Source organism: Neomonachus schauinslandi, chromosome 11 (genome assembly GCF_002201575.2).
Source record: "Neomonachus schauinslandi chromosome 11, ASM220157v2, whole genome shotgun sequence".
In the NCBI taxonomy this organism is placed as follows: Eukaryota; Metazoa; Chordata; class Mammalia; order Carnivora; family Phocidae; genus Neomonachus; species Neomonachus schauinslandi.
Window position 1 is genome coordinate 40,455,866 of NC_058413.1, and position 12,518 is coordinate 40,468,383.

General features: G+C 44.9%; 1 protein-coding gene across 6 annotated transcripts in view; it reads left to right on the forward strand.

Moving 5' to 3' along the window:
• PLEKHA7 (pleckstrin homology domain containing A7) overlaps positions 1 to 12,518 on the forward strand; it is a 212,474-nt gene that overhangs the window by 148,027 nt on the left and 51,929 nt on the right. For all 6 annotated transcript variants that reach the window (XM_044919152.1, XM_044919157.1, XM_044919154.1 and 3 more), the window contains one exon: positions 3,812 to 3,987. In XM_044919152.1, the coding sequence (XP_044775087.1) occupies positions 3,812 to 3,987 (176 nt within the window). The remainder of the gene's footprint in view (positions 1 to 3,811; positions 3,988 to 12,518) is intronic.

The window sequence follows — 12,518 nt, forward strand, 5'->3', positions numbered from 1 at the left end:
TCTACGGATGCAAATAAAACAAAGGAAATTTGTTATACTGAAATGTAGTTATCAAAATTTTCTTAAATGTGGTGTAATGATATGGGTGCTGCTTTAATATTCATTGCATAAGAAATGTAATAATAATTATTGTAATTTCAAAGTGGCAATGAGCATAATGCTATTTCAAGATATTTACACCAGTCATAATGTGATATGAAGCGCCTTCTGGTTTCTACCAGCGACCAAGGCACAGATGTTACAGATACCTGTTTTTCCCCGTTTTCTTAATCAAAGGAAACATTATAGGTTATATTATCTCTTTTAATGCTCACACAGCCTTAATGTAAACATCATCTTCAACCACAGTCCCATTTTAAAGATGAGGAAATAGAGGCCTGGGGCGGTTGAGCAGCTTGTCCAGGGCTGCCCTGGGGTAAGAAGCATGCTCACCATGCATGTCAGGCTGATTCTGGGGCCTGAGTTCCTACCCAGTTCATTGTGCTGCTCACAGTCAGCCCGAAGGTTGGGCATGAGGAGTTCCTTCTTAATGTCAACAAATGGGCACCACAGTCTTTGCAAGTCATGAACCTGGCAGTCTTACCCTTGACAATTGCCATTCTCAGCTCTCATGGCCAGTCCATCCCCAGGTCCTGCTGATATTACCTGCTACTTTTATCCAGACTTGGGGCGATCCTCTCCTTCTCAGCCCCTGCCACCGTCTCTCTCCTTACTCTTGTAGTGGTCTCCTGCCCCCTGCCCCCTCATGTGCCCCAGCCCGGCTCTAACCTCTTCATATTATAGCCAGAGTGGTTTTTCCAGACAAAAATCTGATCTCCCCACTCCCCCATTCAAACCCTTTAATAGCTTCTCCTTGCTCTTGTAAACGTGACAAAACCCTAACATGACCACAAGACCCTGGTGACCTGGCCTTGCCAACTCCAGTAACTTCATCTCACCCTGCTCTCTCCTTTTCTCCCTACCAGGCACGCTGGCTTCTTCCTTGAACATATCATACTCTTGTCCACACTGGGGTCCCACACGTCCCTCTGTGCTACTCCTACTAAAATATTTGCTTCCTATGTGGAGGGCAGCTTAAATGTCAGTTCCGTACATAGGTCCTTCTCTAGGGGAGGCCAGGTTCCCCAGCTGTCCTCTCTCACAGCATCCTGAGCTTCTTGATGACACTTACTACAATTGTAGCTATTTGTCCATGGTCTTTCTATGTGACTGTAAACTGTCTTGGCCTTGATTAATGCTGTCCCTTCTGGTATAGTGCCTTTCACATAAACAGTCAATGATAAATTATTGTTAAATGAATGAGTTAGAGAATGAGTCAGTCAGTTGATAGGCCCTGACCTAGGCCTCTGTGTTCTAAAGGTTGATGCTGGGGGTGTGAGGTGTGAGCATTCCAGCTTCCTTCCCTACTGTTGGATCAAGCCCAGAGTCCTAAGGGCCAGGAGAGCAGTCATATCCTAGGGGCATTAAGTTTTTGAGGTAGAATGTTCCTTGCTTACATCCTCATTTCCTTTAGGTATAGCCTGAAGTTTTTTCTTCAGTTGTACAAAGTTGCCTAGGAGGACTGTGTGAATTGGAAAGCGAAGAGCAGATGGGAAGGGAGCATCTTTGAGATGAGACTAGGGAAGGGATGAGAAGACTTCTCATCATCTTGGCTCTGGCATCTTCCTTAGACTCAGTGCACTTTGAACTTGGTTCACGTGGCCAACTCCCTGTACTTGTCACCTTCACAGTTAATACATCTTTTATGCCCAAACACAGGCAGAATGTAGTCAAGAACCTATTCTTCAGAACCAAGGGCAGCTGAAGACAGCACATATTGGCAATTTGGTTAGAAGTTGTTTGTGATCGTGTGTAGCTCCTCCGTAATGATGGATCTAACTCCCAAGGCCCATTTGTAGACATGCCAACTCTCCATGTTTGAAGAGTGTCCCATGTTGATTTCCTGGACAAGCCTGGCTCCATGAACACTAGTATAGTGGGGACCTGCTCTCTCTATCATACCCTTGAGGGTGCCTTATGCTTATGGGTGGCCTTGTGTCTGGTGGGGTGAGTGCCTGTCCTAGAACTCTCTGTGACTGGGCAGGAGGTCTGGGAGGAGGTATCAGAGATGTTATGGGGTCATTGTCCAGGGGAGCTTTTCTAAGAATTTCTGCTGATTCATTAGTAAGACACAACACGTCCCTTTTTATTCTTTTCTCACTGTCCTATCTCCACCTTGCTAAAACAGGAGGAATCTTTTCTGGGACAGTGAATAACCTCTTATACATGCAAGGAAGGTTATCAGGTTTGCTTTGGTCACTGTAGGGACTCTTAGCTTCAGGCTGTTTGCCTGTACTCTCTTAGAACTAGCTAGATAGATTCAGGTCTGTTAATGTCAGTAGGAGGCCCATATTTTATATGCATTTTGGACCTAGATGTTAGTGTGGGTTGCAGAAGCCAATGTTGACAGTTCATCTGAGAGGTTTCATCCATGACCATTAGTGATTCTAGAAGCATGTCATTTCCCAGCTCCTAATTGGTTCTTTCATTTTGTTTTCTCTGACTGGTCCTTGCATGAGGTCTGCCTTTCAATCTGGATCCAGATTATTGGACCAGTGATCTGTGTAATCATTACTAATTTCTGGGTAGGACCTGGGAACATTGTATAGAGAAGCTTGGACTCAGAATCAGATAGACCTAGGAATAAATCCTGGTTCCAACTCTTCATTTATTCAACAAAAATTTATTGAGCACCAACGATATGCCAGGCACTATTCCTGGGGATACTTTAGTGAACAAAATAGAGTCCTTGCTCTCCTGGAATTTCTATTCTGGAGGGAAGAGACAGATGATAAACTAGTGTGTAAAATAGATAATGCCAGGTAATGTTAAATGCTGTGAAGAATCCGTTTCTGGGCATGCAGATCAGGGAAAGTTACTTAACATCTCTGACCTTCATTTGCAACATTTGTAAAATAGAGATTCTGTCCCTACCTCTCAGGGCTGTTGGGATTAAAATGAGATTAGAGTCATGGCCGTACCTAGGAGACACATAGTAGGCACTGATCAGCTCTGCTGATCTTCCTCCTTACACCATCATCCTATGTAGATTTGGTGAGGTTTTTCATTGGACAGGCCCCTGCCTATCAGAACACAGAGGGAGGAACTGGTGTTGCCTCTTGTTTGCACCCATCCTGGATGCTTTTCAGTGGTCGTTTCTGGTACCTCTTCACGGGCTTTTTGCAAGGATACATGTGAAAGCACCTTGAGGCTTCCTAGCACATAGTGGGTGCACAAGAATTTTCAGTCAAATGTCAAACTTTGTAGTGCCTCTTCGGAGAGAGAGAAGAGCGGCAGCTTCGATGGGCGCACGTCACATTTCATGGCCAAGCTGGGAGGCCCAGTGAATACCTGAGCTAAGCCACCCGCTGTTACTGCTGATTGTTGGCTCAAGTCCAGTAATCACGTGCTTCAGAAGAACCCAAACAGGGATTCCAGAGAGTTTGCTTCGACAGAATGAGGGTTTTGAAAAACTCTCTCTCGCATACACCTTGACTGTGTACCCCTCCCTGAGCCAGAGGAAGAGAAATAGGAACAGGTACAGCTGCAGGGCTTTACCAGGGGGACCAGACACAGCTGTCCCCGGGGCTGACTGCACTAGGAAAGGGGAATCCAGCCATGATGTTTTCCAGGTGTCAGAACAGGCTGGGTGGTGCCTGGGCTTTTAATCTGGAAGAGGGGAGAACGTGGCTGGAGTGTCTTCTTGTTTTGGCTCCCGGAAGTAAAACGTGTGCTGACCTCTCTGACCTGGGTTTCTGCCTCCTGTTTCCAGGCTGTGCACACAGGGATGCGAGCACTCATCTATAACAGCTCCACGGGGGGCTCTCAGGCCGAGCAGTCAGGCATGAGGACCTACTACTTCAGTGCTGACACCCAGGAGGACATGAACGCGTGGGTCCGGGCCATGAACCAGGCTGCACAGGTGCTGTCTCGATCATCGCTAAAGAGGTCAGTCCCAATGGAAGGTCCCTGTCAGAGAACTTCCCACACTAGGATGGGGATCCAGATAAGAACACTTGGGTGCCCCAAATTCCACTTTCATTCACTCGTATATAAGCACTGCGCTTTCTTTGAGGTCCTATTTAACAATGAATTCTTCTGGGAGGAGAATGCATACACAGTAAGGTCCCCCAGAAGTTATCTGGTCCTCTTCATTGGGCAGAGAAATGCAAAGACCTGGAAGGGTGAAGTGATAGCCTGGGATATGGAGCCTTGGAACCTGGTGTATTTCTCATTTGTCCTTCTCTGATGTGTGGTGGGAGGGACAGACTGGGGAAGAGGGAGAGACAGATGAGAAAGATCTTACAAACTGAAAATGTGCCTCAAGACTGCCCACCATGTTGCTGGGGCTAGCTAGGGAGCTATTGTCCAGCCACCCCTTCCCTCAAGTGGGCAAACCAAGGGTACAATCAAGGATCTTGAAATTCTTGAGTTTGTTGGCTCTGGGTAATTCCTTGAGAGAAAGTGCAGGAGGATGATGAGTGGAATCAGGGGCTCAGAGAGGGTAAGGGAGCCCTGGAAAAGTTAGGGTGTGCTTTTAGCCAGTCCTCCTCTGACATGGGCCCATTTTTCACTATCTGGACATCTCGCTCTGTTTAGAGGCCTCTTTGACTGTGGTCTTTCAGTGAGGCCTCAAAACAAAAGGTTATTCTCCAGCAACCTAAAGGCAGGATTTTTCAGCGACTGTAAATGGATTTCATATGGTGTGTTTTAGCTTGTCAACCTTTCCCCCCCCCAGAATCCTTCTTTATTAGTGTATGTGGATCAACTTTATTTTGGATTGTTGTATATGGCATTTTATTAAAGGACCATAACGCTCCAAACCTTGGTTTATTTTTTCTCAACCTTTACCATTATAAATAGTCCCGTAATGAAAAACCTTCTACAGGCCTCTGCATGTGTGTCTTTCAAACTGCTGGGTCAAAATACAATGCATTTTTTATTTTAATCAGTATACCAAATTGCCCTTTAAAGAAAGCTGTATAGTCCCCTAGTGAGAGTGCTCATCTCCCCACATCTTTGCCAGCAGTTGATACTACCAAGCTTTTAAATTTTTTGCTGAGCTGCTGTGTAGATAAATAGTATCTGGTTATTTCAGTGTGTATCTGCATGATGGTGGAAATCTTTTCTGTTTATTGGCTACTTATATTTCCCCTCCAGTGAACTGCCTGTACCTATCCTCTACCCATTTTTCTACTGAGTTGTATGCCTTTTCTTGGTTGCTTTCTTTCCTGTGTGCTGTGAAATTTGCCCAGCTTAGGATGCAGCTTAGCCTCTTGGTTGATGGTAGGCTGTCCAGTCTTATGGTGAATGGAATCTGATTTTACCTTCTTTAGAAAATCAGGATGCTGTTTGCAAGCCTCTAATATTCTGCCCATTTTCCCATTCTCTTTGATTCCTCAGAGATCACCTGAGAGGTTTCTTGAGCCTGTTTCCGAGTTCCCTTCGGGCCCTGGGGTGCTGACGCCTGGGGCCTTTCCCATCTTCCTCCCTGTCTTGGACTTTCAGTCTCTCATAACTAAGGTTGTTTTCCTTTTCATGGAGAAGATCATGCTTCTTGAGGAAGACATGGAACTAAATCCAAAAGTTAAAGCATTCAGCTTTATTTATGCGCATCATCTTCCCCAAGCAGAGTTACCTGTATTTCATATTCTTTTAAAGCTCTCCCCTCCTTCATTTTAATTCTTAGAAAAATAAAAAGTTTGTTTTTGTTTTGCTTTGCTTTAAATAAACCAAGCTCAGCTCCTTCCAGACTTTGCCCTTTTTGCCATCATTCCTGTGGGCCCATTCCGCTGTGCATCTGTGCTTGATTTTGTGCCTCACCTTCCATTTTTGTGCATGTCCTTTTCTAACTTGAGCTCTGAGGGCTGCCTGTGTTGTAACACTGGCTTCTTTAGACCAGCAACGGCAAATGGGTTCTTTCTTGTGTCCCATTTCTTCTCAGTTCATCATGGCTGATTAGGGCACTGGGTCAAAGGTAGCCTGAGAATGAAATCAGGCTTAACAGGAAGAAGTATTGTGATTGAAAAGTGATGCCTGCCTCGAACCATTCAGGATTAATTTGATAGCTGAGATTTGGCTTTTTTTTTTTAACTTTTTCCTACCTGAAGATTTTGTAATTAATTCTCCCCAGATTCTGTTTTGGAGAGGCTCCATCCCTTATCTGTTGGGCTGCCTTCCTTCCCCTTTCAGGGTCTCAGGCTATTGTCCCTAGATTTTCTCTAAACTTTTAAAATTTGTTCTTATTATGCCCTTAATAAATTATTAAAATCCCACAATCATGCTTGCCCAAGGTTCCTTCCTTAAAAAAAAACAACAACAACAAAAAAACCCAACTTGTTTAACCTTCTGAGTCTGAATAAAGGCAGAATAGCATTTTCCTTTAGCTTTCTGAGAGATGAAATAGTCAGCTAAGCAAATCCAGACTTATTAAATGTTCTATTTTCCCAGAATAAGATGTTCAGACATTTGGTTAGTTAGAATTATTCATCAGGCAGTACTAAATCTTCTCTCTCCTCCAGTTTGGTGATCTGCATTAGAAAACCTCCATCTGTGTTAGGTGGGGGGGCCCCAGTGGTCATGTATCAGTCTCTGCCCAACCCGAGTCTCACCAGATGCTTCTGTTCTTATTCATACGGGCAGATGCTTTATGTATGTGGTATATATAGTAGGACTCCTGATGGGTAGCAGAAAATGCAGACAAATTTATCTTTTTTTTTTTTTTTTAAAGATTTCATTCATTTATTAGCGAGTGAGAGAGCACAAGCAGGGGGAGGAGCAGATGGAGAGGGAGAAGCAGACTCCTTACTGAGCAGGGAGCCCGATGCCAGGCTTGATCCCGGGACTCCAGGATCATGACCTGAGCCAAAGGCGGATGGCTTAACTGACTAATCCACCCAGGTGCCCCCAAATTTATCTTAAAAAGGGAGGAATTCATTGTTTGCCTTCACTAAAAAGTTCAGAATAGGTCTAGCTTTAGAAACAGGTGGGCTCAAGGCTCAGACAGTATTGTAAGTCATTGTCTCAGGCTCTAGGCTCTGGCCACCTCTGGTTTGGATTCATTCTTCACTCCATGTGGAGGTCCCTCGCAGATCCTGGTGGCAAGTTAGCTGCAGTAACCCTGGACCCCTGTCATCTGGGTGGGGTGGGGGAAGTCCAGAAGGAAAGAGCCAGAGTCTTGTCCAGAGCCATTCTGATTAGACAGGCTTAGATCACATTTAAACCCTAAACCATGTACTGTGGCCAGGGAATGCACATGCTGATTGGCACAAGCCCAGGATACATGCTTTACTTCTGAGAACCAGACCACAGGGACTGAGGGTGAGGTAGGGGTGAATGCCCACATCAATCCCGGGGCTGTGGGCAGAGGAAGGAAAAATGACTCACTGGGATGGGATAAAGGAGGCACAGACAATTAACATCCAGGCTGATTCACCCCTCACTTTCTTCTGTATTGTTTTCTTTTACCTTTCATTTTCTACCCAAAGCTTATTAGTGTTTGAAGTCAGATAGATGTGGGTTCAAATCCCAGCTCTACTGCTTTCTAGCTGAGTCACTTGTACAGAGTAGGTATGCTTTTTAAACCTCAGTTTTTCTTAGTCCATAGAGCTATTACAAGTATTCAGTTAAATAAATGAACGTAGGGGCGCCTGGGTGGCTCAGTCGGTTTGGTGTCTGCCTTCAGCTCAGGTCATGATCCCAGGGTCCTGGGGTCAAGCCCCACATCAGGCTCACTGCTCAGCGGGGAGTCTGCTTCTCCCTATGCCCCTGCTCATGCTCTCTCTCTCTCTCAAGCACGCACTCACTCTCTCTCAAATAAATAGAATCTTTTAAAAAAATAAATGTGTAAGGTGCGTACTTAATAGGATACCAAAGATACTTTGTATCAGACATGCTACCTCCCATAGGGTTTGGTTTAACAATGTCATGGGCTCTTCCAGTTTCATCATTCATCCTCTGGATCACACTGATGAGGAGTCTTCTAGGAACAAATTGTACTGTCTCCCTTATCAGGATGTACTCATCCCCTAGCAGCTATGAGTTGTGGTTCTGTTCTGCCCAGGTTCCTGCAGCACCATCTCTCCACCTGCCCCTCCCCTCCTTCTTCCAGCCTCTTCCCACATCATTCCTCTGACCCGGGAGCAGAGCTGAGCACCCTTGCTGCAACTCTTGACTTTATCCCCTTGTTTCCTACATAGGCTTCGGAGTCTCTTGATAGAAGTTCATTCACATATTCTTAAGGTCCAAACCCATCCACTGGAAGGGGTTGGACCTTAAGGTTTTTTTTTTTTTTTTTTTTTTTAGACTTTGGTAAAACCTCTTATATTAAGGATATAGACTTCTGCCTTTTACACTCATAAACTGTGGTAAGTGCAAGAGGGAGGATCAAGGATTACAGAAATAATATTATTTGTAAAGAGAAATAAATAAGAAACTCCCAGGTGGTAGTATTTTCCCTACAGCCCAGGGTGCCTGCTCTGTTGAAAACTTTTGTTCTCAAAGCAATGTGTAGGTGTGACAGCAATCGTTCCTGTTTAAGAGATAACCTTTAATGCAACTTTTTATCCCCTTTAAATTGGATGCACACAGTGTTTTAGCCTAGGCTCAAAGCTCAGTATTCTCCCATCATTCTGCCAATCTGAGTATTCTCCCATCATTCTCCCATCATTCTGCCAAAGCCTGCTCACTAACTCCTTCTGTTCATAATTTCTTCCCCCCATTTCCATGTTCTTCCACTTGCCAGACTTCGAACTGTCTTGAAATCTGTCCTTCCCACTCCCCTGCATTGGACTGTGTTTTATCTCTTGTCTAAGGATGTCTTATCCTTTCCAACAAATTAAAGCACTAAGCAAGGAGGTCAGCTTGCCTTTACAGTTCACAAAACTGGCAAGCAGCTCAGATAGGAAGGCCTGTCAGAAGACCTCTCTTTTCTGTTTCCAAACCTCTCTGGTTTCTCTGTAACTGTAGTCCTGTCTTTGGACTGAAGAAACTTGTAGTCTAATCCCCTTTGGAGTAAAAATCAATTTCCTCAGGGATTTTGAGCACTGCATGGATGTGGTCCCTATGACACCTTTGGCTCATGTCTTGCTATTTCCCATTCTCTATGCTCCAGCCGTACTGAACTTCTTGAACTGGGTGCATTTGTACCTGTGTTCATCTATTTAGTCTTTTATTCCACAAGTATTTATTGAGGGCATATTGTGCATCAGACACTGTTAAAGATGCTGAGAAATACAGCAGTGTTCAAAGAAAGAGGCAAAGTCCCATGGATTCTTGGGTAGGATGGTGGAGTCAGATCATAAACAGGTAAACAAGAAGACAATATTCTGTCATGATCCATGCAAGAAGGCAGTAAAATAGGGTGATGGGGTGAGAGGGACAAGGGGACAGGGCAGGAGTAGCCAGTTTTGTTTGGGTGGTCAGGGAAGATATGAAGGGGAGGTCTAATTGATACACGAAGGTTACGGATGGAAAACTGAGGCAGAGTGCTTTAAGCAGAAGGAATGGCGCTTACAAACACCCTGAGGCAAGAATGAACTTGGTTTATTCAAGAAACAGAAAGCTAGGGAGTGTGGATGCATCTAAGAGAGCAAGGGGGAGAATAGGCTGTGATGGGATTTGGATGAGAGCTGGAGGTCCACCTCATGAGGCACCAGTATCCATCTGGGCCTTGCTCCTCTGCTCCCCCAGCCCTCACCATCATTAGGAAGATGTCAGTGCATCTTCAGGCCTTAGCCTAGATGTTATTTCCTCCTTCCCTGACCCTTGAGAGTGTAGATGCTCCAGCTTGTCATTCCTTTTTCACAGGACTTTCACGCTCAAGTTGTGTTGGCCTGCTTTCTCATTGTCGCCCCTACTAGTCTATAAACTCCTTGAAAATGGAACAGTGTTTGGCACATAGTGAGCAGTCAGTTAATGGATAGATGCATGGATGTTTGGCTGACTGGGCAGGTGGGTGGATGGATGGATGAACAAAACAGCTATAAAACCTGTACCTGTAAGATGTTCAAATAAGAATTTGGGGTGTTTCAGAGCAATCTGACCACTGTTGTGGGATTGACGTGTGGGGGATCATCCTGCTCAGAAATGGCCCATACATTGCTGGCTATCTGCACTGTCTTCAGAGAACTAAATATTTGGCCTTCTAAACCCAGATCATTTTGATTAAAGTGTAGCAGGAACACCTGAGGTTGGACAAGCCCCTTGGACCCTGAGCAGAAGTAATTTATGACAGTGTTTTCAACCAGGTGCAGGGCTTTGGAGTCAGATCAGATGGGTTTTGTATATGTGCTGCCGAAGCGAGCACAGATCAGATGGGTTTTGAATCCTGCTTATGTCAATGGTTGCATGATTCAGGGCAAGTTGGTTAACCTCTTAGAGCTTCACTTTTATTGCCTGTAATGAAAGATTAATAATATGTCTAGCCTTGGAGGATTGTACAATGATAAGAGGAGGTAATATATTTAACTTGCTTATTAGCTCAGGGTTTTGCATTTAGTGAGTGCTCAGTAATCACTGTTGCTGCCACTGTCCCTATTCTTTAGTAGAGACGATTGTAGGTAATCTGGTCCTTATTGAGTGCCCTCAGCCCCTCTGGGCTTGACAGTACTGATTGTTGTAGGGATTAGAGATGGTCTATGTCAAGTACCTGGCACATAGTAGGACCCGGCATATGGTAATAACAACCAAGCATTGGCCACAAAAAAAAAAAAAAAAAGAGTGACCCAGAATGACGACTGCCATAGGGTGATGGGAAGTGAGCGAAGTTGGCCAGAACTCCAGACTGGGTGGGGTTGAACTGTGATGGTTGAGCATGACTTACCCACTAGAGGGCTATAAAGAAGAAGGAAGGATTCTCTAGGTAGGAATGAACAAAGTGAGGAGACCTGGAGTGACCAGATCTCCTTTATCTGGTTTGTCAGTCATTAAAACTTCCCAAGGGACTTTGCCTGTAGCCACTTCTCTGAGGCAACAGGCATCTCAGCCTGGCAGTCTGGTGTTTCATTTATTCTCTAGCCTCGCTCTTCTGTGGGGGAGGACAGCCTGGAGAACTGGGGAGTGTGTCGTCAGAGTCAGAGCGGTCAGGCCTTCTATTGTTAACTTAGAGCAGAGCGTGAAAGGGAGCCAGATAATTGCTCTGCTCCCAGGGGGACTGCCCTATTTAACTCTGGGGGAGAGAAGAAACAGACTCCTGTCTCTGTTTCTCTCCAGCCATTTCCTCCCTCAAATGCTAGGAATTAATTCAACTGAGCAAGCCTGCCATAGGCTCCCAAGATGCTTTGGGCCCTTTTCTCTTCTGCCTTCTGTACAAGTCTATGGACTTTGCCTAGGGTCAGTTCTGACTTTTGAGCCCACTGTCCTTCTGAGACTGGGGTCAGTGCTCAGGACTCAGTGTCTGTCAGCATAGGCTGAGCTTGTTTCCCAGGGCAGGACTTCTGCTACTTGATCTGGTCCAGACTAAACTCTCTAAGAATATCGGTGACCTGGGCCTTGTTCTTGGGTTCCTAGTTTGGTCATTTAGGTGTTGAGAGTGGGGAGGGATCCTCTAGTGGGATTTCGATAGAACGGCTGTATCTGCCACTGGACCAAAGTCCAACCAAGGCCCCACAAGCTGTCATTCCTCTTTCTACCCAAGTCTTTGAATGAGAGTTAATGTGTATGGTGTGTGCGTGTGTTTAGCATTAAGATAGAGGAAAATAGTAGTTCTTATTTCCTGGTGAGATAAAGGGTTTAGACACAGAATAAAATAATAATCAGTGCTTAGTATGATCTGTTGATTTCCAAGTTCTTGTGAAGAAAAGAAGAGAGAAGTATCCCCGGTCTGAGGTGAGTGCTTTTCCCACTTGCAGGGGGAAACAAGAATTTGCTCTAAGCAGACACAGAGCATTGCTGTGATGTGCTGAAAATGGAGGGACCCAATCCCTGCTAATAATGTTTAGCCCTTGTAACAGTTAGGGATTGGGTCTGGTTGCTAGTAATAGAACAACCCAACTTAGGATAGCATCATCAAATTGGGTTTTAGTTTCCTCACATAACACGAATCCAGAGGTAGTTAGTCCAGGCTGTTTTAGTAGCTCCCTGATGCCATCTGGGATCTGGGCTCTTTCTCACTTTCTACCCAGGTTTTGGTGGGTGGCTTTTATCCTTATTTTTGTCACCTTGCAATCCAGCATAGAGTCTAAATTCCAGGCAGAAAGAAGGGAAGGGTTAGCTAAGCCAGCTAAGCATCACTTCTTTTAAAGGCTTTCCTGGAAGACCCACCCAGCAATTTCTGTGTACATCTTAACATTTTCTTGGCCAGATCTAAATGGTCACCCTTAGCTCCAAGGGAGGTTGGGAAATGTGATTTTTTGCTGGATACATTGCCATTAGAAAAACTTCGGGTAAGGAAGAGGGAGAAAATAGATATTGGTAGTCAGTGCATGTGTATTTGAGGGCATGCTGTGCACTGTCTCCTTTAGTCCTCACTACAGTCCAAA